The sequence below is a fragment of the Parus major genome, chromosome 6 (genome assembly GCF_001522545.3).
Source record: "Parus major isolate Abel chromosome 6, Parus_major1.1, whole genome shotgun sequence".
Taxonomy (NCBI): domain Eukaryota; kingdom Metazoa; phylum Chordata; class Aves; order Passeriformes; family Paridae; genus Parus; species Parus major.
Window position 1 is genome coordinate 12386513 of NC_031775.1, and position 24256 is coordinate 12410768.

The 24256-nt window shown below is 44.0% G+C and overlaps 1 protein-coding gene across 4 annotated transcripts; it reads right to left on the reverse strand.

The window, feature by feature from the left end:
• Positions 1-647: 647 nt before the first annotated feature.
• On the reverse strand, positions 648-11670 carry CUEDC2 (CUE domain containing 2). 4 transcript variants are annotated; one of them, XM_015633072.3, is made up of 10 exons: positions 11618-11670; positions 10750-10862; positions 7585-7676; positions 6609-6752; positions 6218-6279; positions 4656-4789; positions 3653-3823; positions 3254-3315; positions 1523-1583; positions 648-1170 (listed from the first exon to the last, which is right to left on the reverse strand). In XM_015633072.3, exons 3-10 carry the CDS (start codon positions 7656-7658, stop codon positions 1024-1026), a joined length of 855 nt encoding a protein of 284 aa, XP_015488558.1. In that variant the 5' UTR covers positions 7659-7676; positions 10750-10862; positions 11618-11670; the 3' UTR covers positions 648-1023. The 4 variants fall into 4 exon arrangements, with proteins under 4 accessions (XP_015488558.1, XP_015488555.1, XP_015488556.1 ...); XM_015633069.3 differs by having other exon boundaries at positions 10733-10862; XM_015633070.3 differs by lacking the exon at positions 11618-11670 and adding an exon at positions 11034-11486 and having other exon boundaries at positions 10733-10862.
• Between the last annotated feature and the right edge of the window lie 12586 nt (positions 11671-24256).

The following is a 24256-nucleotide window of genomic DNA, read 5'->3' on the forward strand; positions in this document are numbered from 1 at the left end:
AAGAATAGCTACCAGCCCTCCTCTTGGGAGAGGGCAGGCCCCTCTGGGCTCTGGGAGGAGGGCAGTGAGCCTAGCTCCAGCCCACAGCCACTGGCTAGCCTGGCACCAAAGGACCAGCATGGCCCCAGTGCAGGCAGTATGTCTGCCCAGGCCTAGGGTGCTGGCTTAGGCTGGAGCAAGGTGGGAATTGTTTTCAGGGGGAACGTGCTCCTAATGGCAGTTTGACCGACAGAAAAATTGCCAAACCTAGCTGTGCTGTCACTGAAAGCAGTTGGTCATTGTCATTTGTTTCTTCCAGCATCTGACTTAACATTTTAGTAGTGCCCAGGTCTGCTACTTTATTTTGCTCCCTGTTGTGTGGGTGGAGCTTTGGGTTTGGCTCTCAGCAGTGATGAGAAATGGCAGGAGCACTGACTCTGCTAACAGCTGGAGTTTATGCTGGAGTTTATGGAGAGAGCTGTAGATTGTGTTGGCAGGGAGAATCTAGTTCTGGAGTTGAGCCTAAGCCCTTTTATCTGCTAGGCAGTTAATCAAACAGTAGATGCATCTTGAGAATGTGATGAAGAGAGTAATTAGAGGAATAGAGGATGACCCTGCTCCTCTCTTTGGCCCTAGGAAGTACTGGAGGCAGTATTGTAAAGCATGTGCACGCTCTGGCTGAACTACACACCAGCTCACATCATCTTTATTAATACTGGCACTCAAAGCAACAGTGCACAAAGACTTGTTAAAAAGGTTGCTGCAAAAGCACATGCCAAATCTCAGATCCAAAAATGTCCCATGCAAGGAATAGCAGAGAATGCCCAGGCCCTGGAGAGCCACTGTGGTGTGCCCCTGGGGGCAGAGGGATAACTACACAAGGAGAGAAGTCTCTTCAGCCAGGTTAGTTGAGGAAGCTGAAAACAGTGTCCTGGCTTCCAGGTTAGTTCAAGTTAGTGGCAGGTGGAGTTGCCTCATTACTAGCACCACACATCCATCCTGCCATGCCTGGCAGTGAGGCTGAAGAGCAGGAGGACCTGGCTGTCAGTGGAACTTGTACTTCCTGGCTGGTTTTAGGCTGATGTAGGTTCTCTTCATCTCCTCACTCTCAGGCTTCTTGATATCTTTGTACCTCTCTCCTTTTGTACTCACCACCTGGTTATCAATGTAGCGGATCAACTTCTTGGGAGCCTGGAGAGGAAAGATAGTAACACCAAGTGGATGGACAGCCACATTGCTAGAGAAAGGCAGGGGGCAAACAAAAGCAGAGCTGCACTATGGGAGGTGGATGAGTGGGTTGCTTTACCATTGTCTGTGTTGGGAATCTTGGCCAAAACTGGGGAGGATGGCATCTGATGGGAGGGAGTGAGCCATGGTAGTCAGGAAGGGTTGGAGCTAACAGTCCCTTAGCTGTTTTGACTGACAGGTTCTATGAACGGACCTGCCTTTGGCTTGTCCTGTTGTTTTTTTGGACTTGCAGCCTGTTTTGTTTTTTTTTTAAACCTTGGGACATTCAAACTGCTGGTGAGCTGGGCCTGCTTACCTCTTTGGGTGGAGCTGGCCGATGTGTTTTCTGATCCTCTGCACTATCCACCATCATGTATCTGAAACACAAGAAACATTTAGTAAACACTGTAACATACATTGCCTGGAGCTACTTACAGCCTATGTTTCTTCTCCCCTGGCTGGTTTGTGGCTGTGCAGTGTGTCCTACTTGCCTAGGTTGCAGCTAGGAGAACCTGATGTTCCCCTCTGGATGAAATGGGCAAGAAGTATGTCATCCTGATGAGAATCTAGCAGGATTCTTCTGGAGTAGCATCCTTAGCTGTATTTGAAGGGTATTGAAAACTCAGGTGGTTGAGAATGCTGATAGCCACTGCAGAACTGAGCAAGGTACTGAGGTCTGGTGTGCTCTGCCATCAGGGCAGCTTTGTTCCTTCTCAGTCCAAGGGATGGCAGCCAAATGAGACACAGCTGAGATTACAGGACCAATCTGTCTGCTTTTGCCCTGAATGATGGTGTTCCTTTCACACTCCTCCTACTACCTGACTGTGAAACAGGTCTGTGCTGGAAGCAACTTGATAAAAGCATCACCTCATTTCCTATGTAACTGAAACATCAGGGTCCAAGCATTTGCTTGCTGTACTGCTGAGTTGCTACTCTGAGATTTTGGTGCTGGTTTAGCACAGGTGACCATGACTTCTCCCTCAGTAGTTAGTATAGTTGCTCTTGTGTATCTTCAGCTATGGCGATCTGCTTTCTGTACCTGTGCTTGAGTGATGTTTAAAGTACAGGATGTTGCCAAAATGTCATTAAAGTGAAGTTCTCAGAAACATAAAAAGAAGCTGGTGCTTTTTTGTTCCCTTGCCTGTCACTCTGAAATGAGCCTGCACAGGAGATGGGCAAGGACAGGGATTACTACTTCTTCCTGGATGCTGTTTGGTCTTGCTTTATCTTTCCTAGCCCCTCGACTGTTTATCCTGTCCTTGGGGAGAATGTAAAGTGGAAAAGATGTAGCTGGATAGATGTGTGGAAGCTGCATGCCTGCAGAATACTCTTGAAAGATGAGATCTTAAAGCAGATCAATGAAACCACAGTGTGGGTTCTCCCACTGGAATTAAATGCTTTTAGAAATGAATATAGGTAAGCTAATCTAAAGCTGCTTTCATTCCCAAGATGTCCATAGGAGGACTTCAGAGAAATTTCTTTAAAGGCATTGAATTCACACCTTCAACAACTGAGATTTAATCTTCCCAGTGCTGTTGTACAGGCAGTCTCCTGGAGGTATCTTTAACCTTGTTTGGACTGTCTCCAAGAATGGAGGTATGAATGAGCTACTGTAGTTCTACAGGTCACCATGTGTTTGTTACCTGAGTTGCAACATGTTTGTGCCTTGGACCTTTAACCAGGACCTCAGCTAACAGTGCTGTGACTTACACTGTATCTACAGGAGGCTGAAACCTTGCACGCAGCCAGTGCTGTGACCCAGCCTGTACAGGCAATGTGTTTCTGTGCCAGAGTTCTAAAAGAAACCAAACCTGTTCTGTTGTTTAGGGTTTGTGGGTTGTTTGTTTGTTTGTGGGGGTTTTTGTGTGTGTTTGGCTGGTTGTTTTGTTGTTTTTTCTTCTTCTTCCCAGCTGATGATCGTATTTGTGCTTAGATGCGTTCAGCTAATACCCACCCCTAGTTCTTTATAGACCACACTGTTCCCCAGACTGCTACCTCTTCATTTATTTGGAGCAAAACAAGGGGTTCCTTGCTGCTGGGTACTTACTTCTGTAGGATGACCTGTTTTAGTTCATCATGGTTGGGTGCTCTGCGGGGCCGTGCCAGTTCCTGGGAGAAGACAAGTTGGTGTGTGAGTAGCACAACAGGGCATACAGCTTACCAGCTAGCTCAGTGAACCCAGCTGCTGTTGGAGTACTTCAACCCCTGGGGGAAAGGAGTGCCAGCCACAGCTCCACTGGGGTCCTGGCTTGGTTGTGGGCACAGCCTATACAATGAGAGCCAGGGGAGGGAGAGGGGCTGTTGCTCTGCGTGATCCTCCTGGCTTATTATGCATAAAGTTTCTGCAGTCAAAATTTCTGCTTGTAGCAGACAGCTGTGACACCTCCATGTCCCTGAGCTCTGCCCTGCTTCTTGGCCCACTGCCACCCTGATCAGAGTACAGTACCTTCACACTCGCACCTGCTGGGCCAATTTCCACCTTCTCCTCCACAATTAACTGCACTGCCTCTTCCAAGTTCCCCAAGGCCATGGCGAGAGCCTTCTCTGCCTGGCTCACAGTACAGGCCGGGAACATCTCCAGTAGCAGCTCCACCCCATCCTTCAAATCAGCACCTTCCTAGTTGGAGCAAGAGACAGAGGTAAGTTGGGGATGCAGTGAGGAGAGGGCTACTGAAAAGCGCCTCTGGTTTTTCATGGTCAGGAAATTCAGCTCACTGAAAGCTCTCTCTCTCCTTACCATCATTACTAAATCTGATTGCTGAAACTAACAGGGGACTGTATCTTTGGAAAGGCCAACTCTCACTCTTCAATCCCCGCCCTCGGTATTTCAACTTGTTTTAAAGCAGGGCTCCTATAACCTGACTCATCTGTGTAGCCATGCTTAGGAGTGAGCTTTCTGGACCCTGTGGTGCAAATGCCTGACTCCTGCCCACCTTGTGAAGTTACATTTACTTTGATTAGAAAGGAGTGAGCCTGCTAAACACTGACATGATGCTGTATCAGAAGGAATCACCATAGTAGCATTTGCTAGAATGCTGTGGACACAGAGCGATTGTACTGCAGAGCAGGAATAGATCAGTACTGGAGAAAGAGCAAGCAGGGTGTGGGGGAGGAAGGTGGGGTTGATGTGGAAGGTGCTGCAGTAGCTGTAGCTGCTGTGGGATTTCTGAAGGCACTGGGACAGGCTCTCTCAGCTATTGCTCTGGCTTACCCTTTCCAGCCACTGAGAAGGATGAGCCAGAGCGTTGGCTCATAAGTCTGTCAGCACATAATTTTCTGACAGTCTTGCTTAGGCCTTACAATGGAGAAGATCATGGACACAAGTGATGCTGTGTCATAGCCTATGCTGTGGTTCCTTCCAGGGCTGGAAAATGCCCTCAGGTGGTGCTGGTAGCCTAGTGATGTGTGACTGTCCCCAGTGATCCTGCTCCTCTGTGGGGTACTCATACCTGGGCCCCGGCTCCATCTGTTAGAGTGCACAGTCTTTCCCCGTTGCAGGCTCCAGCTCCAGGCTCCTGGCCCTCGGTGAGGTCTTCAGAGGGCGCTTCACTCCTGCTTTCCACAGCCTTTTGGCCAAGTTTTTCTTAAAGACACAGTGATATCTCCTGAGGAACAGTCCCACTAAGGCTAGAGCTCTGTGCTTTCTGTTGGCAAGAGATTGCCAAAGCAAATCTCCTCTTAAGTGACAAGACTTGGAAGTACTACTGTTTCTCCTGCCCTCAGCAGGGATAGCTGCAGCTCTGGTCCCACTGATCTGCAGGAAGCCAGTGCTAGCACCTGCTGGAGTGCCTGAGTTCTGCTTTTCCAGGCTGTACAGGGCACGGGCTGCTTGCAAATTCAGTTCTGCTTTTCAATTCTCAGTCCGCTAGTGCTTCGGTTGTGGATACTTCTAAGAATTCCCTGGTACTTGCTCTATCTTTGAACTAAGGTGTAGTTTTGATTTTAAACTTGGGGATACACTGTGGTAGTCCCCAGGCTGCATGCAAGCCAGCATATCTTGTGATCAGCTTACTCTGATGCATCTCTTTTTTTACTGTCTCTTTTTCTCACTGTAGGAAGAACCATTTCACTTTTGTTCTGTCATAAGACTGGGATGGTGCTTTCCTTCCACACTCTGGCTACATCAGGATCCTCAAAGGGTAGGATGCAGGGGAGCAGAGCAGAGCAGTAGATTTTGTCAAGTTCAAGAAAACAGCAAGTAAGATAAAAGACAGGACTGTCTGTTCTACATTGTGTAGCCTTCTGGCAAGACAGCAGTGATGTTGTTAGACCAACAAAACTCAGACTGGTTATGTCCTGTAAGGTTTGATATCCAGGCACTGCAGCCTGTCTTTTTTTCTTTAGTGGAAACTACCCATGGAGTTAATTGATACAGCAATCCAGCTGGTCTCTGAATGCTGAGGTTAGAAAGGGCCACTGTCACGGTATAGTCTTCTGCACTCCTGCACAGTGCAGGTCAGAGCACATCACTGATTCTGCACCTGTGCCAGGGTTCATGGACGAACAGGAAGTGAGCTTTGAGGATGCTCAAAGTTAGATGTGATACATGTATTCAGCTGGATACTCTATTTGATGATGCACCTGATAAAGGCTGCCCAGTGGTAGTGCCACTTAGGCAGATGGCTATCAGAGGCAGGCAGAAATGCTTGCTTTCGAAATTAACCTGCAGCAGAATTTCAACAAGCAGCCCTGAACTGGCTTTCTTTCTTATTTCTCTGGCTTTGATCTCAATAGAGATATTTGGAGAATTGATCAAGTGTTTTTCACTCCAGTATGTCTTGGACAGTATTCCATATGACTTCAACCTCCCATCTGTTGATGTGAAAAACCTTACTGAACGTTGAAATAAAAACCAACAATCCCAAACCTGTCAATCAATTCAGGCTACCTTATGCATTCCTAACTGTGGCAAACAAGTTTGTATTTTATTCGGTTACATTGTTCAATATCAAATATTAACACTAAAAACATGTACAGATCTTCTTGTGCTGAAATTGTTTGTGTAACTCACCTTTGTTGCGAGCTTCACCAAGCCTTTCTGAGAGGGAGAACATCATTTCACAAACATCCCCACTGCAAGAGACAGAAGCTATATAATTAGCACGAGGAATAAAAGCACTAACTTATCCTACTTGGCTACTATTTTATAGAAAGACAAGGCTTGATGGGAAGCCCAGTAAAATCAACTGGTATTTCAGATGGCCAAGGACCTACTTGAAAACTATATTAGGATTAGCATCTGTGTATTCAGGCAGAGTGGCTTATTGTGATGGCTCAGGTTTAGTACTAGTACATCTTCAACTAATACATTTTCAGCAATTCAACAAAAGAATCAATAGTACTGAAGGGCTTGGGGCCCCTGGTGTACGTCATGCACATACAAACCAATAACAATTACATACCTGTGGATTTCTGCAAAACCAGGGATATATGCCTCCATCATTTCCACAAAGGTGTCCATGTCAAAAGTCTCTTCAGAGGATTCTGGTGAGCCCAGCTCTTCCAGGACACCCGTGATATAAGAGAAGAAAACATCATCCATCCCACTGGAGACAAAGAGAACACAGGCAGCAGGGTCAACAGGGCCATTTTTAACTTTCTTTCCATACCCATTCTGCCTAACCCTTGTGTCTTTCTAATACAGCAGCAGGACCTGTGTGACTGTATGAAGAAATCCCACCCGTAAAGCCAAGTAGCAGGTTGTCAGTGGTTGAGAGGGAAGCATTAGCAGATAAATAGTGCATGTGGTCCTGCTCCCTGGGCAGCACTGAATGAAAGCCCCAGTGTGTGCTCCAGAGGCTGTGCCCCTGTGGGTGCTTTAGCCATGCTAACCAAAATATTCCAATGTTTGAGACCTTGGCTGTTCTATACTGGCTGGTGCTTCAGGTGAGGTCATCATATTCTGTTAAGTTACACTTTCTATGGGATACACTGTTCTCTGCTGGCTGCTCTTCATGCTTGTGTCACTGCTGCCACCAGCTGCAAAACTAGCTGCTGGTGTTCCAGCCTCAAAGTGGCTGTATCTCTGCATGCCAATAGAGTTCAAAACAGGGAGATGCCTGGCATAGATTATCCTGCTCAGAAAGACGTTTGGGAGTGTTGTGGAATGAAGGAAATCCCATATCCTAATGGGTATTACTGGACAGGAAATTATTCATCTTGGTCATCAAAGAAATGACAGTGCTAGATTGCAATGCTAAACTATAGTTATTCCAGCATTCCCATCAGAGCCTGTGCAAATTACCTACATCCTGGATCTGACTTAAAAGAGAGCAACACAAAGTACAGGAAAACTACAGAATTCAGTATAATGCACAGAGTGACAATGCAGAGTTCAAATCTGCAACAACGATACTGGAACTGCCTCTCTCAACGTACCTGAGATCTGCTGCAGGGATGTGGGACTGGATGAAGCGTGTCAGTGTGTCTTGAATGATTCTTTCAAGATCCATGTTTCTCTAAACCTTTGTCTTTTAAAAAAAGAAGGAAAAAAGTCCATGTAACTTTAATGAAATGAAAATAACAATATCAAAGTGCAAGTATGGTATAAGTAAGTGTGTTCTTCCCATGAGAACAATTCAGAAACTCCTCCAATGTCTTGTCATCTCTGGGTAACAGCAGGCAAAGATATCCATAAAAAGTTGCAATATGAGGATCCACTGGAAAAAGGAGCTCAATATCTTGGGCCCCTCCTGACTGTGTTGATGCTGTCAGAATGCAGCTGAACCGTACATTTAAAATGTCTCCTCTAGGAAGCAAAGCTGATGTGTCCAGCTGCAGGACACCTTCTGAACTGGAAGACTGTGCTGTCCAGTGACGAAGAAACGGAGTGGGCTTGTACACTCAGTGCACAAAGGGGTGGACCTTCCAGCTAAGAGCATAGGCTCTGATGCTTGGGCTTGACTCAGGAGTGAGTGGGAGGAAGGGTAATGTCTCCTAAAGAAAGGACATCCTAGAGCATATTTTACAGGGAAATACCAAGCAGGGCACAGACAAGTAGTCTGCCAGCCAAAATATCAAAGGTCTCCAGGTCAGGCATGGACTGCCAGTGGAATCCTGCCCAAACAGGAGCCCGTTGTTGTGCTCGGTAAATGAGCCATTCTACAGTTGATGCAGCTGCAACAAGGGGCACTTGATAACCCAAAACTCAGGGGAGTTCTAAGAATCACAGAGCTCCTACAGAAGCAGTGGCAGAAGGGGGCTGCCCACAGCCCTACTTCAGCTATCAGTACTGAGCCTGGACTGAACAGGGTGAAAAAAAAGCTGTTTCTTAACCATTCCTTCCCCTTGGGGTCTACAGAGCTGCTGGGTGGACAGATTCCTGGTATAAACACCAAGTTCTTCCCAGGAAGGAAGCCAGCCTTCCATTCACAGAAACTGGTATGGTCATTGTCCAGAGTGTTTCCAAGGGTCATCATGCTCCCATCAGTGCAGCTCTCTCATTTCAACCACACTAGGACCTGACCAGGCCTGTTTGACACGGAACTCAGGGAACAGTCATATAGCTTACTAACATACAATTCTGCTGTCCCATGGGAATCAGAAAGATTTGGCATTTCCCTAGATGAGTCTTCCAGAGTTAGAAGAATATAAACAAAACTACCCCATGACACTCAGCAAAGTTGAGAATTACGTAACTCAGGACATCAAAACACCTTATGCATTATACCTTCAAATGATATGCTGCTTCCAGTGATGACCTGCAATAGTTAAGAGGGAGATTCACTAGAAGAGCTTATCCTGCGTGCTCAGGTTTGTGTGGGAGTGATTTACAATGCACAAAATGATCTATAACCCAAAGGCAGGAGAAATCACTCTTGAGAGCTCAGTTTTCCTGAAAAGATGTTACAGTACTTCTAAACTTCCAGTCATAACTGAAATGTGGGTTTTAAGATCACTTCACTAATTGTGATTCAAATATATCTGTGAAAGTCCTTCTGCATTTCTTGTTGTTGCAATTTGGGTTCTGTTGCACAGAATCTATTTTTAAAAACATATGATGAAATGATACTCCCATTGCTCTGCTCACAGCTACAGCCTTACAGTTTTGCACTGTCAGAACTCAAGACCTTCAGCTCCTGGAAATCCCTGACACTTTTCTGACAAACTCCAGTCTTTAAACACTGGTGTTTTTTATCAAAGAGTGAGCAGTGGAACACTGTATGTCATTTAATTAAGACAGGCTTAGTTTGAAATACCAGGAGTGCTTATTTGAACCACATAACATCACATGGCATATGTATTTCCTCACCTCAGGCAGAGAAAAGTGGTATTATTTCTCAAATTGTGAATGTAAAAATTACTCATTTTCTGTATTTGATACTTTGACCAGCATCAAAACAGGGTTTCCCACCCTATTCTCAGTGTCGAGAACCCAGCAATCTCAGCAATCTCCATCCTCTTGTAGTCTCCTTCCCAACATGTTAATGTCAAATTTATTTTGTTGGTTTGGTGGGGTTTTTTTTGTATAAAACAAATGTAGAAATAACATTCCTCTTAAAGTACCATTTTTCTTGTTGTGTACTAAATAGCTACTTATGCTATATTGAAGAAAAGTTGGTATGAATCTGTCTTCCTAAAAAAAAAAAAAAAAGGGTGAAAATATGAACTGTTTGCATATAGCTAGATTGTTTTGGAAGGCTCTTTCAACTCCAGCTTCAGTAATCACTCTCAAATGGTCAATGTGATGGAATTGGAATGACTGTGAGTCTTGGACTTTTTACAAACAAGACAGACATGAGCAATTTAGAAGAATGTTTCTGAGCTGAGGAACTGCCATTTGGATGTGTATCAACTTTTACGGGATCATAAATTTGCCTACCAATGTCTAGAGGTTTTTGCAAGAGGAAGGAGGTGGGTGTTGTATCCTCGGGTATTTCTCAGAACAGGTTAGAGCAAGTTCAGGTAAATCTCATCTGGAAGGTTCATTTAGCTCAAATGTCAGTGATTATTTTTATGTGAGTAATGGGACAGGGGTGGTTCACTGAGCTATCTCTGAATTCTTTTTTTCCTCAAAAAGCACAGAGCATGTCTTACGCTGCTTGGTGTGTCTGTGCTTGGGGAAGTGCATTTCTCTGGGGTATAAGGCCCTCTCAGTACATCATCAGCCTGTGATGTACAGGCTCAGAGGAAAACTTCTCAAAACACATGTGCAGGACAGAGAATGAGCTGTGGCTATATTCCACTCAACTACTTAACGCAAACTCTGATGGCTTAAAAAAAAATTTCCAGGCTAAATGACACTTTAGACAATTTTAGTGCTTCTATTTTTTGTTTTTCCTGCTAAATAAGTCCCTGAAATGGCTTTGACAGTGTGGTTGCTATGGGAAAGCAGGCTGAGGTCACTGTGTGTGTTAACACAATTAACTACTTAATGCTCTAAAATTAATATAAGACTTGTTTATTGCTTAGTCCCAATAAACTACAGTGCTACAAGATAGTAATGCCAGTGGCCAGACTCTGCCCTCCCCTCCAGATCGACACTGGAAAGCAGCACTTGGATACTCTGCTGTCACAGGGCCCTTACCGGAGCAGATGCATCACCTGTGCGAGGCCTTCGGCTCACGGCCAGTGTTCATGAAGCCACTTCAGTGCCTGCAGAGGAGTCGACAGTCCATCCTATGACTGCCAGGCCCAAACCATGAATGAGGGAACCCCTTTAGGAAAAGGAAAGCTGAATTAGCTGAAGCAGAGAATCATTCTCTATACTGGTGTCTTTATGCTTTATGTCACTTGTGACCATTTCCCCTAACACAGACGGTACAGCTTTATTCTTTGGCATAAAATGTATTCTGTGGAAGGATAACGTGGCTGTGAGAACGGTATACCTGTCAACCCTCAAATTCGCTGCGATGTCGTGATGTTTTTCAACATCCATCCAAATTCATGTAGCAAGGCCAGCAGAGGTCCCTGCCACCGGTGGCCTCATCGCCATGGCCAGGCAGAAGTTGTCTCTCGAGGCTTTAAGGAGACAGACCGGAGAGGGACCGGTGTTCCTGCCGTGCAGGTCGCCACGGCCGGAGCCCCACGCGGGAGCGGCAACGCGGGCCTGGCGCCTTTCTCTGCGCTCGGGCTGCTCCCCGCCAGCGGCGGGCCACGATTCCCCCGCCGGGGCTTGACAGCGAGGCCGCAGAGTGCCCGAAACACGCACGGGCCGGCTCCCCACGCCGTGCCGCCCGCACCGGGCGTCGATCCCCGCACCGCGGAGGCTGCGCGTTACCCCGCCCGGCCCTCTGGCCCGTCTCCCGCCCGCCGCGGTGCGGATCGCCGATGAGAGCCCCACTCCCGAGTTCCGCGGGCTCCCCGGCGCCGTGTCCCGTCTCCCCTGTCCCGTATCCCGTGTCCCCTGTCCCGTGTCCCCGCGGGCGGGGCGGTAACGGGCACGCGCCGCCGCCGGGGGGTTAGCGGTCACCTGATGGCCCGCGCGCGCCCGCCGCGCCGTCCTCCCTCCGCGCGGGGCCCGCGCGGCGCGCGCGAACGCGTCACGTGGCCGCGCCCGCCGCCAGCAGGAGAGGCGCGCGCTGCCCGGCAGGACAGGGCAGGGCGGCTGCGCGCTGCCGCTCCCGCGCCGCCATCTTTCCTGTGGGCAGCGGGCCGGGAGCGGCCCGCCTCGGCAGGGCTGGGTCACCCCGGGAAAGGCTCCCGGGAGCTTTCCCTGCCAAGTGCGAGACACGCGTTCCGTGCTAAAACAGCTCTCAAGTACTTTGTTCAAATGCCTGGCTGCCCAGCTCTTCGGTCACCCGCAGCTCTGTCACGGGATGCTCTCCAAGCTGCCGTCCGCTTGCAGTCTCCTGGCTGAGGAGCCGCCCCGCTACACCCAGCCAGCCGAGCCGCTGTGTAATCATTCATTCTAGCAGTTTGGGGGATTGCTGTGTGCCTGGGGCAGACTCAGGCCCTTCAAGAATCACGGAATCAATTGGGTCGGAAAAGACCTCTTACATCACTGAGTCCAAAATGTGACTTCGCACCAACCTGAGAAGGCAGCGGGGCGGGATGGGGACAGGAGCGGGGCGGGATGGGGATAGGAGTGCAGCTCTTTCCCTCCTCGCTGGCTGCACTCGCCCGTCCCCAGTCACCTGAGCTGCTCGCTGCTTTGCCTGGTTGACAACGCACCTTTGGAGAACTAACTCTGTTACACCTGGTGCTTCAGAAAAATCCTAAAGCAGCAAGGCATAGTTGTTCTCCGACTCATGCTTCCTCAGTCATGTGTTACTAAATACTAAGCGAATGAGCCTGATTCTGCCTTTGGCAATACACAAAATAATAATAAAAAATAAAAATTCCAGAGTAATGGGTAGGGAACATCACACTCACTCCAGTGTTACTAAGAGAAGAGTCTGTTTCCGTTTATTTCTCTTAAAATGTACATCCATTCCTCCATTGACACTGTATGAATATACGTCATTGTAGGAATATCCACTGCCTTTCATTTCTTCTGCGTTTGACTGATTTTAGCTGCACTTATCCATACATTAACCAGAACTAACCAACCCTGCTGCATTATCTTTCCTTCGATCTGTTTTTGCTTTAGTTTGATAAACAGTTCGAAATCCTGTACCAAGCCTGCTATTTCTAGGTTTCAAATTGTGTGACCCATTGTGTAAAGAGCATGCTGAGAATGCATCTGTTTCTGGTACAGGCTTCATCACAGTGAAGTGGAAGGAGAGCTTTTGAAGAAAAAGAAGTAGCACATGTAAAGCCCTGTCCTGGGGTGATTTCATGATGTTGAATTATATTCCCATTCATCTGTTTAGCACATAAATAAGATTTGTGCCTTTAAAACTGGTTCCAAGAGCAAAGGGGGAAGAAGAAGCGCGCAATTTGTTTGAGGGAACTGCACTTTCTCCCCCACATTCTTTCTCAGGGACTGTGTTGTCTGCAGCACAGACAGCAGGAGACAGCTCTCCTTTGCTTTTAGTTAATTTATTTTTAGCTAGCTGAGGCAGAGAAGTTCCCCAGACTGTGGCTTTTCTTTTTATTGGAACTGACCAGCCTTGCTTTGGACCAAAAACCCAGAAAAACACCAGAAGCTCACACCTGTGGCCCACTAGGGCCCAGGACACTGCATTCCAGCACAGGAGGGACTGATAAGAGACTGAGGAAGCCGAGGTACATCCCACAAAAAGAACTCTCTCTGAATTTGCCATCTCTTCAGAACAATGAGAGATTCCACTGCTTAATATTATTCATTTTTTCATGTTTGTAAGTACTTGGATTGTTAAATAAACAGTTTTTCCACTTTTCTCCGAGAAACCTTTCCTGAACCAGTGAGGGGGAGAGGCTGCTTGAATTTTCTTTCTAGAGGAACCCCATTTGGAAGTTGCCTCCCAAACTTGCCCTCAACCAGAACAAGCCACTAGAAATTAACAATTTTTAAAGCTTTGACAAACAATTGCAGTTACCTTGTTTGAACTAACTTCCCTCATCAATTCTTAACTGAATTAGAACAGACGTTCCTAAACTACTTTGTGTTAAATGGTTCTACGAGCTTTTTCCAGGTAGTTCGTGGCATCCTATTCATCAGCAGAAATTAAGGGTTTGATTAGCCTCAGTCTGATTTGAAGTTTCCTTGGCTTGCTTGTAAACCTTGAGGCCCATAAGAAATTTTTGAGAGTTCTTACATACTGTCAGTTCAGACAATTTTTAAATTCTTACAAATCCTATGATTTTTGTATCACAAATTTCAGAGCAACAACAGACTGGACCTCTATTTGTTGTTTTTTTCTACTACTAAGACTTTGAAGGTGACCATCAGCCAGGATGATGGTTGGAGGAGGAAGCCACACTGGACTTTGAAGCAGAGGTCTGAGAAAATCTGAGTTACAATACCACTGAACTTCTATTTAAACTATTTAAACTTCTTAGTTGTGTACATTGAGTACACTAGGAAATAGTGTACTCTGTTGCAATTTGATATTTCATCTTCCCATCTCATTCTAAACCAAACTGATGTAAGAGAGTGGGATTTTTTTTAATTACAGTAATGGAAGAGGACTAGTCTTGTAGTACTGGTAATAGATACCAGAAAAAATATGGCATGTAACAGCTCCCCAATTTTAAGTTAAATTCAGAGAGGTTTGACTTAAAGCTCAACAAAACCTCCACAAGGATTCCCTATACAAACACACAAAATACACCTTTCATTTAAAGTCCAGGCAGAAAGAAACAACAGCACAGGAAATTATTCTTGGAGAACCCTTCTACTTGTCAGTCACAGGCTGTTGCAAACCAGAAAGGTTAACACACCGTCTAATTATTTGATAGGATTCATATTCTTTCACAAATGTGATGAATAATGCAAGTGTGTTGAATCAAGCCAGAGGAAAATTGTTCCTTCTCCAACCTTTTATTAACTCCCTGTGGTATAATATACTTGAAATCATAGAATAGTTTGGGTTAGAAGGGACCTTTAAGATCAGCTCCCCACTATGGTCAGGGATGCCACCCAAAATGAATTTGTTCTGTGACATTTTAACATGTGGGTGAACGATTCTTGTATGTGAGAAATTTTACGTGTGCTTCCCTTTATATTTGACTTGAAATTAGAGAACAAAAAAGTACCCCTTCCAGCTGCTTTTGCTGCTTGTTTAGAGCAGACTTAGTGTTTCCTAAAATGGATATTATGCTGGTTTTGTATACTCTAGCTTTAAAAGGCTCTGGTGATGGGGCTTAATCTCAAACAAGGCACACTTTACTGGGATGCGCTTCCTGTTACTTACCTTTATTTTTTCATTCGTTTTAGTTAATCTTGTCACAGATTCATATGTATCCTTGAGACTGCTTAAAAAACTTTCCTCTTGCTAACTGTAGAATATCAGTATACAGCTTTAAGTTTTGTCCGGTGCTTTTATTTTTACTAACTCAAACTGCATTTTAATTGTGATTTATCACCAGTCCTCTACAGACCCTCATTTTCGCAATTTAGAGAAAGGGTATTTTTTGAGAAGATAGTCCTTTTTTTTCTTCTCTTTTTTCTTGGTTTTTTTTTGTTTGTTTGTTTTTTTGTTTCTTTTAAATTTTAAGTACCAATAGGTGCTCAAACTCAGAGCTCTAAAAGAAAAAAAATTAAACAACTTCTGAAGATCCCTTTGAAAGGGCCCACGGCTGGCACTTTTTGTGCTGCAGCCAGGGGAGGTTCCAGGTTTGCAGCGCTGGTTTCCCGGCAGTTCGGGGGAGCTCGGCTTTGCAGGGCAGCCAGCGGGACGGGCCCTGGCGCTCTCTGCCGGGAGCGCCGTGGAACGCCAGGAGCTTTTTAAAAAAGACAATTATTATTATAATTTTTTTTTTTTTTTTTGTGACAGCGAGAGCAATTTGTCGAAAAATAAACAGCAAAGTATGTGCATAATAAGTAAATAAATGATTTGTCATCTTTCTGTCAGGGCATTCATTGTGCTTTGCATTTGCCTTCCAGTTTAATGTACAGTAGCCTGGAGCGAAGAGTGATGACAGGCATTTCCAAAAGTCTCAGTGTCAGTCTGTGTCAGAGCCAGAAAAAGGAATTAGGAATTTGTGTTCGCTGACTCATCCAGTTAGAAGTGTGCTACTTATGGGCATTTTTGAGGATGTGAAAAAATAAAATAATCAGTGAACTAAGGGGTGTTTTCAGTCTCTGATTATAATGCATTGAGCAAAGGTAATCTGTAACAGGCTGGGATGTCTGGACCTGCTCCAATTTGGCCAACTCTAAAGGAGGAGTAAGAAGATGATACTGAGGAGCACTGAAGAGGCTTTTCATCTGCAAAAGGCTACTGATGCTCTTATGGTGATGTAACTCTAAAGTTGGTGGTATTATAGCAAATAACTTTCCAGCAGACAGTGTCAGATGGTCTCGCAGCTGGGAGGAGCTTTTAGGCTACCGAGTATTTGGACCTGCTGTCCTGGTGCAGGTCTTGTAAGCACTGTATGCTCTATGATGGGCAGCTTTTCCCAGCTTCATGTAGGTGCTGCTAGTAGGGTTCCATAGAAGGCTGGGTCTTAGTCATTATGTAAAGGCCTCACAATGCTCACTTCTTTTTTTGGCAAGTGTGATAAAGGGCTTTCTCAGTACTTATCTCTAGCCTTGATCAGTGGTGTGCTCCCAAAGCATGTGTCGTTCTGAAGAAAATGACATTCGAAGCATCAATACTGCTGTGATTTCTTGCGTTTTGCCTGTGAATGCAGGCCCTGCTGCCAAGAGGAACTTTCTCACCCATAATACTTCTTAGCCATGTGCCAAAGTAGATATTGGACAGTTTGCCAGGTTAAGGCCAAATTGTTTGAAATTTAATTTATTGGAAGCTTGTTAGTTTGTCATGCATATTATCGACAGAAGTATTGACAGGGTCTGTTCTTCTGTTGCATTCATATGTGAAAGTAATTTTTGTCTTCTATTTTTTGTAGCAGCTAATTCAGCCAGAATTCAAGTGTGAAGGCTTTTCCTAATTTAGAGGAATTTTAAGAACTGGAAAATTATGCTACGTAACTAGCTATATTTGAATACGTCTCTGAATTTACATAGTAAATGCCTGACATTTGCAGTTAGCAGAACTAAAATATGGAGAGGATCAGAACACTATTTAAGCACGCTGTCTTACTGTTATCTCTAATTTCTTTTATTCAGATGTGTTTCTTTTGTTCAGATGTAATGGGGAAAAAAATCTAACTATTTCAGTACTGGATAAAGCTCAGGACATGGTCTTTGATCCTCACCTCCCTCTGTCTTTAGGTATTATCCTCATTTCACAGATGGACAAAGTAAGGCAAGCAACATGTGACCTTTTTTTCCTTAAAGCACTTGGAGATCTGCTACTGAAAAACATATGAAAAAGCTTCACACTTCTTATACAGTTATGTAGCTTTTCTTTAACATATCCAGCTACTTCATCTCAGGCAAACTGAAAAAAAGGAAACATATTCAGCTGGGATAATGCATCTGCCTGCAGAGCATTCTGATTAAATTATACACCATACAATTATACTTGAGTAGGTCATGTGGTAAAAATAATAATAGTAATAACAATAATAATAATAAATAGGATGCTGCCTTTAGGAGTTCCCTCAAAAGCTCCAGGTAATTTGTGGTTTTTAAAATTTTGATAGCTGCTATTTCTGATATATGGAAAATGCTCCCTGGAAATGCATTTGGTTCCTTGTCCTCTTTTGATGTCCTGCTGTTGGAGAGTTCTGCATTTTAGTTTTGACTGGCACATAAAAGAAGAAGAAAAAAGAGTTTGAAAAATTAGGGTTAGAAGATAAATTTGTTGTGAGCAGCAGTGAACAAACAGTGCAGTCAGTGCCTGGGAGCAGGCATGGTCTTTGAAGAAAGGCTTAGTAATTAAAAGTAGATTTCTATAGGTACGTTTTTGTAAAACCACTGTACCAAGTGTGCAGTGGAGGGCGAATGCTGTTAAATGGAACTCGCCGTGTTCTAGCTGGGCCGCTTCATGCAGCACAGTCTGGATAACCAGAAGGACAAGTTTATTCCCTTTCTTATTTTACTGTACTACTGATCGCTTCCCGTGGCATCAAGTGCCGCTGCAGTGTGTGAGAGAAGCGCACCCGTTTCATTTGGGGCAGCTCAGTGGTTTGTGTCCTGGGCAAGGCCTGGCCCCGGGCGCTCGGAGCTGCCCGCGGGCCGCGGGCCAGGAGCGGTGCGGCGGCCCAGCACTAGATGCCGCTCGGAGGCCGCAGGAGGAGCTCGGCAGATCCCGGCACGGAAGGCTGCGAGCGAGAGCTCTCGGAAAGCCCCGTGTGGGAGGGAGACGGGCCGAGCTCCTTGCATACCCCTCCGATGACGCCCAGAGAACAAACAGCGGAAAGGTGAACCAGGGGCCAGCGGTGCTGCCTTTGGGCCCCACGTGAGTCAGGGCCAGCAGCAGGTGCTTCGGAAGGGAACTAAAGCTCCATCCAGAGCTAGCAAATAATCTCCCGACTTCAATGGCTTTGTGCACAGGTGTCCCCACTGCTGACCTATTAGCCAGATGGGCTCCAAAGGAAGGAGGAAGAGCAAGGTGAAAGGGCAGTTATAGCTCCCTGGATGGGGTTTCATGAGAGTTTAAGGATGACCTGAAGACCCGTGGCTCTTACTGTGTTTCTGCTGGTACAGTTGCCCTACAGGTAGGTCTTTAAAAGTCTGTGATCAATAGAAATACAGTTAACAACGTCCTTCTTCACCATTCCCACACACGTCCTAAACATTGCAGCATTGTGCTGAGAACCAGGCATCACCACTGGCTATAATCTGACTAAACTAATAATGGGCATGAGTCACAAACCTCAGCGTGGGTATTGTGCGGCTCAGAAAATGCAGGAGTATCTGAAAAAAAGTTTGGCTTGTTGTCAGGATAAAGGCTAGTTGTGCAATTTGGATTCAGATCAAGGCTAAAATGTGGAATGAAGTTTTGATGGGGCAGCATCTTTTCTGGGAAGTGAGTCCGCTTTACTGAACGACTTGGAACGCTTGCTGTGAGTGACGCATACTATGCATCTTCTGAAAAGCACTGCCTGTTCATGCAATGCAACACTAGCAACACAAACACTTCGAAGAACTGAAGAAGCTGTGAACTACTAAAAGGGCGAAGTGAAAGCGGAGAAAATAGAGAAAATCTATTTTCTTTTATGTGGAGGGATTTACCGAAGCAACGTCATAGTTTTGAGTGAACTGTGTGGCTTGTAGTCCTCAGGCTTAAGGATGAATGCATGTCAATCTGGAGGAAACAGGAAGGGATGAATCCTGGTAAAAATCCTAGTCACTGATGCGTATTATTTCTCTTCAATTACTTGATATTCCTACATAATCAGGAATAGTGTGCAATGCATTGCTAAGTGAGTTATGTTAGTCTCAAATAGCAGGCTTATAGAGAAAATAAGATTTTCGCTGCTATTAGCTACAGCAGTTTTTTAGGGAAATGATGAAGGTACATGTCTCAGAGCTGGTTTTTTTTTTTGAGTGCTAGCTTCCTCACATTGCTTTTGTGGCCTGTACTCAGCTGCAAGGCTCCCACGTGAACTGTGATTGGATCCAACCCTGTTGTGGTAGAGATGTGCGTGAGTTTGACCTTTACAGAGTTAAGTACTCAAAAATAACTGCTCTTGGCAAAGTGGGAGTATAATGCATTGTCTGGCTGTTTCATTCTCTATACCAGTTGGTCTATACAAAGAATTAACAGATATTTACTGTATCAGGTTTTATGTGAGCTCAAATGGTAGAGGATAATATTTTTGGTGTTCAAGTTCCTGTACTTGCTCTTTGCTGTCCAGTTTAGACATCTGTTACTTTGGGATCATAAGTCCTACTAGTGAAACATAGCCAGCATGCCTTAGAAATCGAGTGGCGCTTCAGTAGCCGGTTTCTAGTAAAAAGTGTCAGAAAGAAACATTCTGTGTTTCCTGCCACCACCTACCTTCTGGAAAAAAATATCTCCTAGAAGAGTGATTGTTCAGTAATCAGAAAGCCCATATGTATTCCTTCTGTGTATCTCTAAGTATGTGAAAGTCTCTTGTCCTGTGGTTGTCTAAGTCCACTGAGCAATCCATCTGGGGTCCCTTAGATGTGTGACTAAAGCCTGGATACTTACATGTAGCAGGATGTTGGGTCAGTGTCTGCTTTCCCTAACTTGAGTTTAAATGTAGAATTGACTGCTTTGAAGTAGAGTATTCTCAGATATTGAGGAAGGAGTTTGGTCTTTTGCATGTGAACTACACAACCATTGCACACACACACTTTTATCCATGAAGCCACCCCAAGTCCTAACGTGGAATTTCAAGGTTCTCTGTTGGCAACATCCATCTTCTGCACCCTCCTCATATTAGCATTGATCTACAGGGGAAATAGAGAACACGGCTGTGTTATTATATACCTGACTGCAATTTCTGCTCTAGTGATTGAGTGTACATACAGAATTTTTGAAACATGGCCATTCTAACTTATTTTGTCTTCCTGTCAATAGCATGGCACTTGTCCAAATTATGGATCAATATCAGCTGATCTTTTTATGTTAAACTGTAATGAAGTTGCCTCTCTTATTGGAGATGTGATCTTGCTTCAGGCAATGCTTTTAACTGCGAACTTTTGGAATGGAAACGGGGGAGAAGGGAAACAGAAGCAGAGGAATGAACAAAAGCGAGAGTGGAGAATAAAAGCATTCCTTCCTCTTTTTGAAAGAGGTAGGAGTTGGGTAAGAGGAGGACTTGGATATGAAGAGAGCTGTCTTGTTAGGACTTGTACTAGTATGGGTAAGAACTGTCAGCCTCTACTCTCTTCAAAGTACTGTCAAAAGCCAGTGGTGGACACTGGGAATGAAAACCTGGCTCTCTTGAAATTTCATGCAACGTTACCTTTAATTTCTATTTTATTTTTTTTCTATTTCATAAAGTTTGTGAAATCAAATAATTGAAAGATCAGAGGAAAAGTGGAATGAGGCAAGGAGTGGGGAATGAGAGATGTAAAAGGGGATATTGGATCAGCCATTTTTCCCTTGTGGACAGGATTAGATCATCTCTACAGTGACTTCTTCAGATTGTTATCTAGCTCAGAAGAGTTTCAGGTTATCAGTGTTGTGTCATAGCTGTAGCACAGAGCAGCTGAAGGCCTATCATTTCATAGGTATTCACTAAAACTCTTCAGACTTACCCTGCTTTTACTCTAATCTTATTTAACTTGTGTGGACAAAATGTAGAGGGGAACTTTTTCTATCCCATTTCTAGGATAAAAGGTTTGTGGAAGAAAGATGTTTAGTCTGGCTTTTGGAAAAAGAGTCTGTAGGGGACTATATTAATTTTATTTTGTAAAGGAAAAACAATGAAGAAGGGAACTTGGTGGGTTCAGGAGCTGGTAGTCACTGGCTGAAGCTGACAGACACTTTCCTAGAACAAAGGGATGCTGGTGTTTTGAAAGGTGTCTTTTTGTGAACCATTTAAGAATAAGTTGGTTTCTCTCAGAATGGTCTCTGAGCCACTCTTACAGCTCAGTTTTGGCTGCTATGAATATGTGCAATGTTTCTGGAGAACCCAGGAATGCCTCCTATTCTGAGTGTCTCGTTTGTATCCCTGTCCCATATGGGAAGGGAGGTGTGAGGCCTGAGTATTTGCCAGTTCTCCTCGGTTTCTCTGCAGTGGCAGGAGGGCCAGCAACAGGGAGGGGGCTCTGGGAAACACCAGCCTGGCCCCTGAGCTGGCTGACAGGAGGATGGAGAGCCTGGGAGGCATTGCAGCAGGGACCCCTTACTCAGAGGAAATGCAGCCAGTCTCAAGTTCTAGCTCTCCTCTCCAGAGTATGTGGGGTTCCCTGGGGGTATTCTTTCACTGGATCTCTCTTGCAACTTTTATCTTTTCTTCCTCTTAAACCTTTTCAATCGGTGGATGCTGCCTTCCACCCCCCCCAAAATATAATTCTATAACTATTTCTGATTCAGAAAGCTCTGTGTGTGTGTCTTTCTAAATGTTACTGTTATTATTATTCTTAGTTACTTTATGGAAGTATCTAGAATGATCCATACAAATAGACTGTTGGACTTGAGAAGCACATGACAAGATCTTCATAAGAATTGAAAATGATTGAATAGGACTGATAAACTGAGATAAGTAAGGGAAATTAAGGAACTAAGCAAGTGGTTTCTTTACTGTCAAAGAACTGTGGCTGAGCTGAAAACTGAATTTTTATTGCATAGTCTCATGTAGATACTTTTGATTCCAAGGATATGTCTTCCCTTCTTGGAGCCTTAAGCAAAAAATACCTAAGAAAGACTCCTCTATTTCAGGCTAATGCTGAAATGAACAATGGAAAGTTAAAACTATGATAGTTAAGAAGTTTTTCAAGTTTCAATCAAGCTGTAGTATCCACTTCAGTTTTAGTCTATTACTCTACTGGGACCCTGATTCAGCTAGTGAATTTGTACACATTTTTGTCCCACTTGATACAAGATTAGCTAACTATAACTCTGAAGACATCTTTCCAATAGTTTTGTGCTTGCAAACCTACAATATCTAAATATTTCAAGAAACATTTATGGTTATTAAGGCCTTGGTGGTATTTCAGTTGTAGAGATAATGAACTGAGACAAAAGACTGATATTTGGGGAATAGTACAACAAAATGATGGTAAATCTGGATGGAAAACATCCATCTTGTTCAAGGGAAAAACTCTAAATTTTAAGACACTTTTCTTTATAGTGCAAGGATGAGTAATTAAATTGTGAGTGTTTTTTATGAATTACAATAAGAGAAAACGTCAAGCATTACTTTGGGTCTTTGGAGAGAATTTAAGATTTTGGTGATCCTACTGTGAAAAGAAAATGAATATCTTCTTTTAAAAAACAGTTTAGTATTGGGAGTAATGTTGAATATGAAAAATGGAATTTTTCATACAAATTTAAAAAGATTTATTCATCAAGTGTTTTTAATTCATGTGATTTGTCAGAAGGGGTTGATCTTTGAGAAAAGTAGTTTTGGTTTGCTGAATCTACATATTCATCTTGAAGAACATATAAAAAAATCCAACTAACTATAGTGCCTGGCAAAGAGAATAGAGGGAAGCTACAGGGTCTTTTGCAGATAGGTCTTTTGCTAGTGTAGGAGGTAAAAATTAAGGCTTGCAGATAGCTTTTCCAGGAGTTTGATAACCTGTTGGTGTAAATCTGCATAGCTGCACTGAGGTCAGTGAGGTCTGGCTGTCGGTCTGGCTGTCAGTCTGCTCCTAACTGTGCCACAAAGCTACGATTTGGGTTTTTTCTGAAACAAAAAAAAAGCACAGATATTATGTATAAGTCAATACACTGTAGTGACAGGAGATGGTATTTTCTTCAAGCCTGGGAAGGAAAGTGGAAAAGACAAGAAGCAAAGCTGGGAGACATGGAAAAAGGAAAATAAACCCAACCCCAAACCTAGCCAAGAGTTAAGTGCAAGGGGTTATCCCAGTTAGCTGGTACTCATGGCTATGTGGGCTCCATTTGCTTTGCTTCAGTGCCAGGGGCAGCAGGGGAGGAGTGAACAAAGATTAGAAAACTCAGCCCAAGGAAAATGAAGTGGATTATTGGATGCTGAAGTAGGATATTTCTAATAAGTGATCTGTTGGTTTGTTTGCAACACCAGAAAAGGTGTTGGAACGTATGGAGGAAACTGGAGAATAATTCTATTTGTTTAAAACCAGATTTCTTTTGTCCTTGGGCCTGAAATACTTGCATTTAGTGTGATTTTGTTTTCATTAAAAAAAAAGGTAAAATTGAACTGAATCTTAAGAAAGCATTGAAAATTTGAGTTTAAAGGGGTATACATTTCACATTCAGCATATCAAACTGAATGATCTGGACTTTCAAAAAGTTTGCTTAGGCTGGAATAGCTGAACAAATCAGAAAGAAATTTGCAGTCAGTGTAAATCTGCATTTTAAGAGCTTGCTCAATCATTCCACCTTACACAAACAAATCTTTGTTTTACATCATCTGTGTTCTTATTTCTGAAATGTTTCATTCACAGAATGCTTGTAAGCATGAACAATTATGCACAGACTGTTGAATAAAGACAGACTGTGAAACTGGAAAGGGGAAATTCAGTTGTAGCCTCACTTTATGGATAGTAAGAGAGTTACACCTCCAAGGATTTTGCCCAGTTACTTTGGAAATTAGAAGTCAGTTGCAGGTGCAAAGAGAAGAGTGGTAGTCATGACTATGGAAACACGATGTGGGGGAATTGTGTGCATTACAGGGAAATAAACTTCACAGAATTGTAGTTCTGGGCCTTGACTTTCTATTAGCAAACAGGTTACCATAACTGATTTAAACCCTTTCTTGGCAAAATTTAGTTGACTCCAGTGGATTTACACCAGGGATTAATTTAATCTTTAGTTTTCCTAGTTTTCAAGCCCAGAAGGAATATTAGCTTGTAGACTGTGGTCTGCCACACAGCACAGGCTGCAGAATTTCACATAGTTATTCAGCATTAAACCTAGTAACTGGTATGTTTTGAAAAAATATGTGTTTATGCTGGGAAAAATCTCAAGGAAAGGCTTTTGGAAAATTGCTGGAATGATCAAGTGTTCTGTTTTTGACAAGGCTGAGACCTTGATTCTGTTCCTAATTC

Bases quoted from the DNA above. Each gene is read 5' to 3' on its own strand.
- CUEDC2 (XM_015633072.3), bottom strand. From the start codon at position 7,658: ATGGATCTTGAAAGAATCATTCAAGACACACTGACACGCTTCATCCAG. The intron at 4,790-6,217 runs GTGAGTTACACA...TGTGTCTTTAAG, and splicing joins TGGTGAAGCTCGCAACAAAG to AAAAACTTGGCCAAAAGGCT. The intron at 1,584-3,253 runs GTAAGTACCCAG...CTTGTGTTTCAG, and splicing joins AAACAGGTCATCCTACAGAA to ATACATGATGGTGGATAGTG.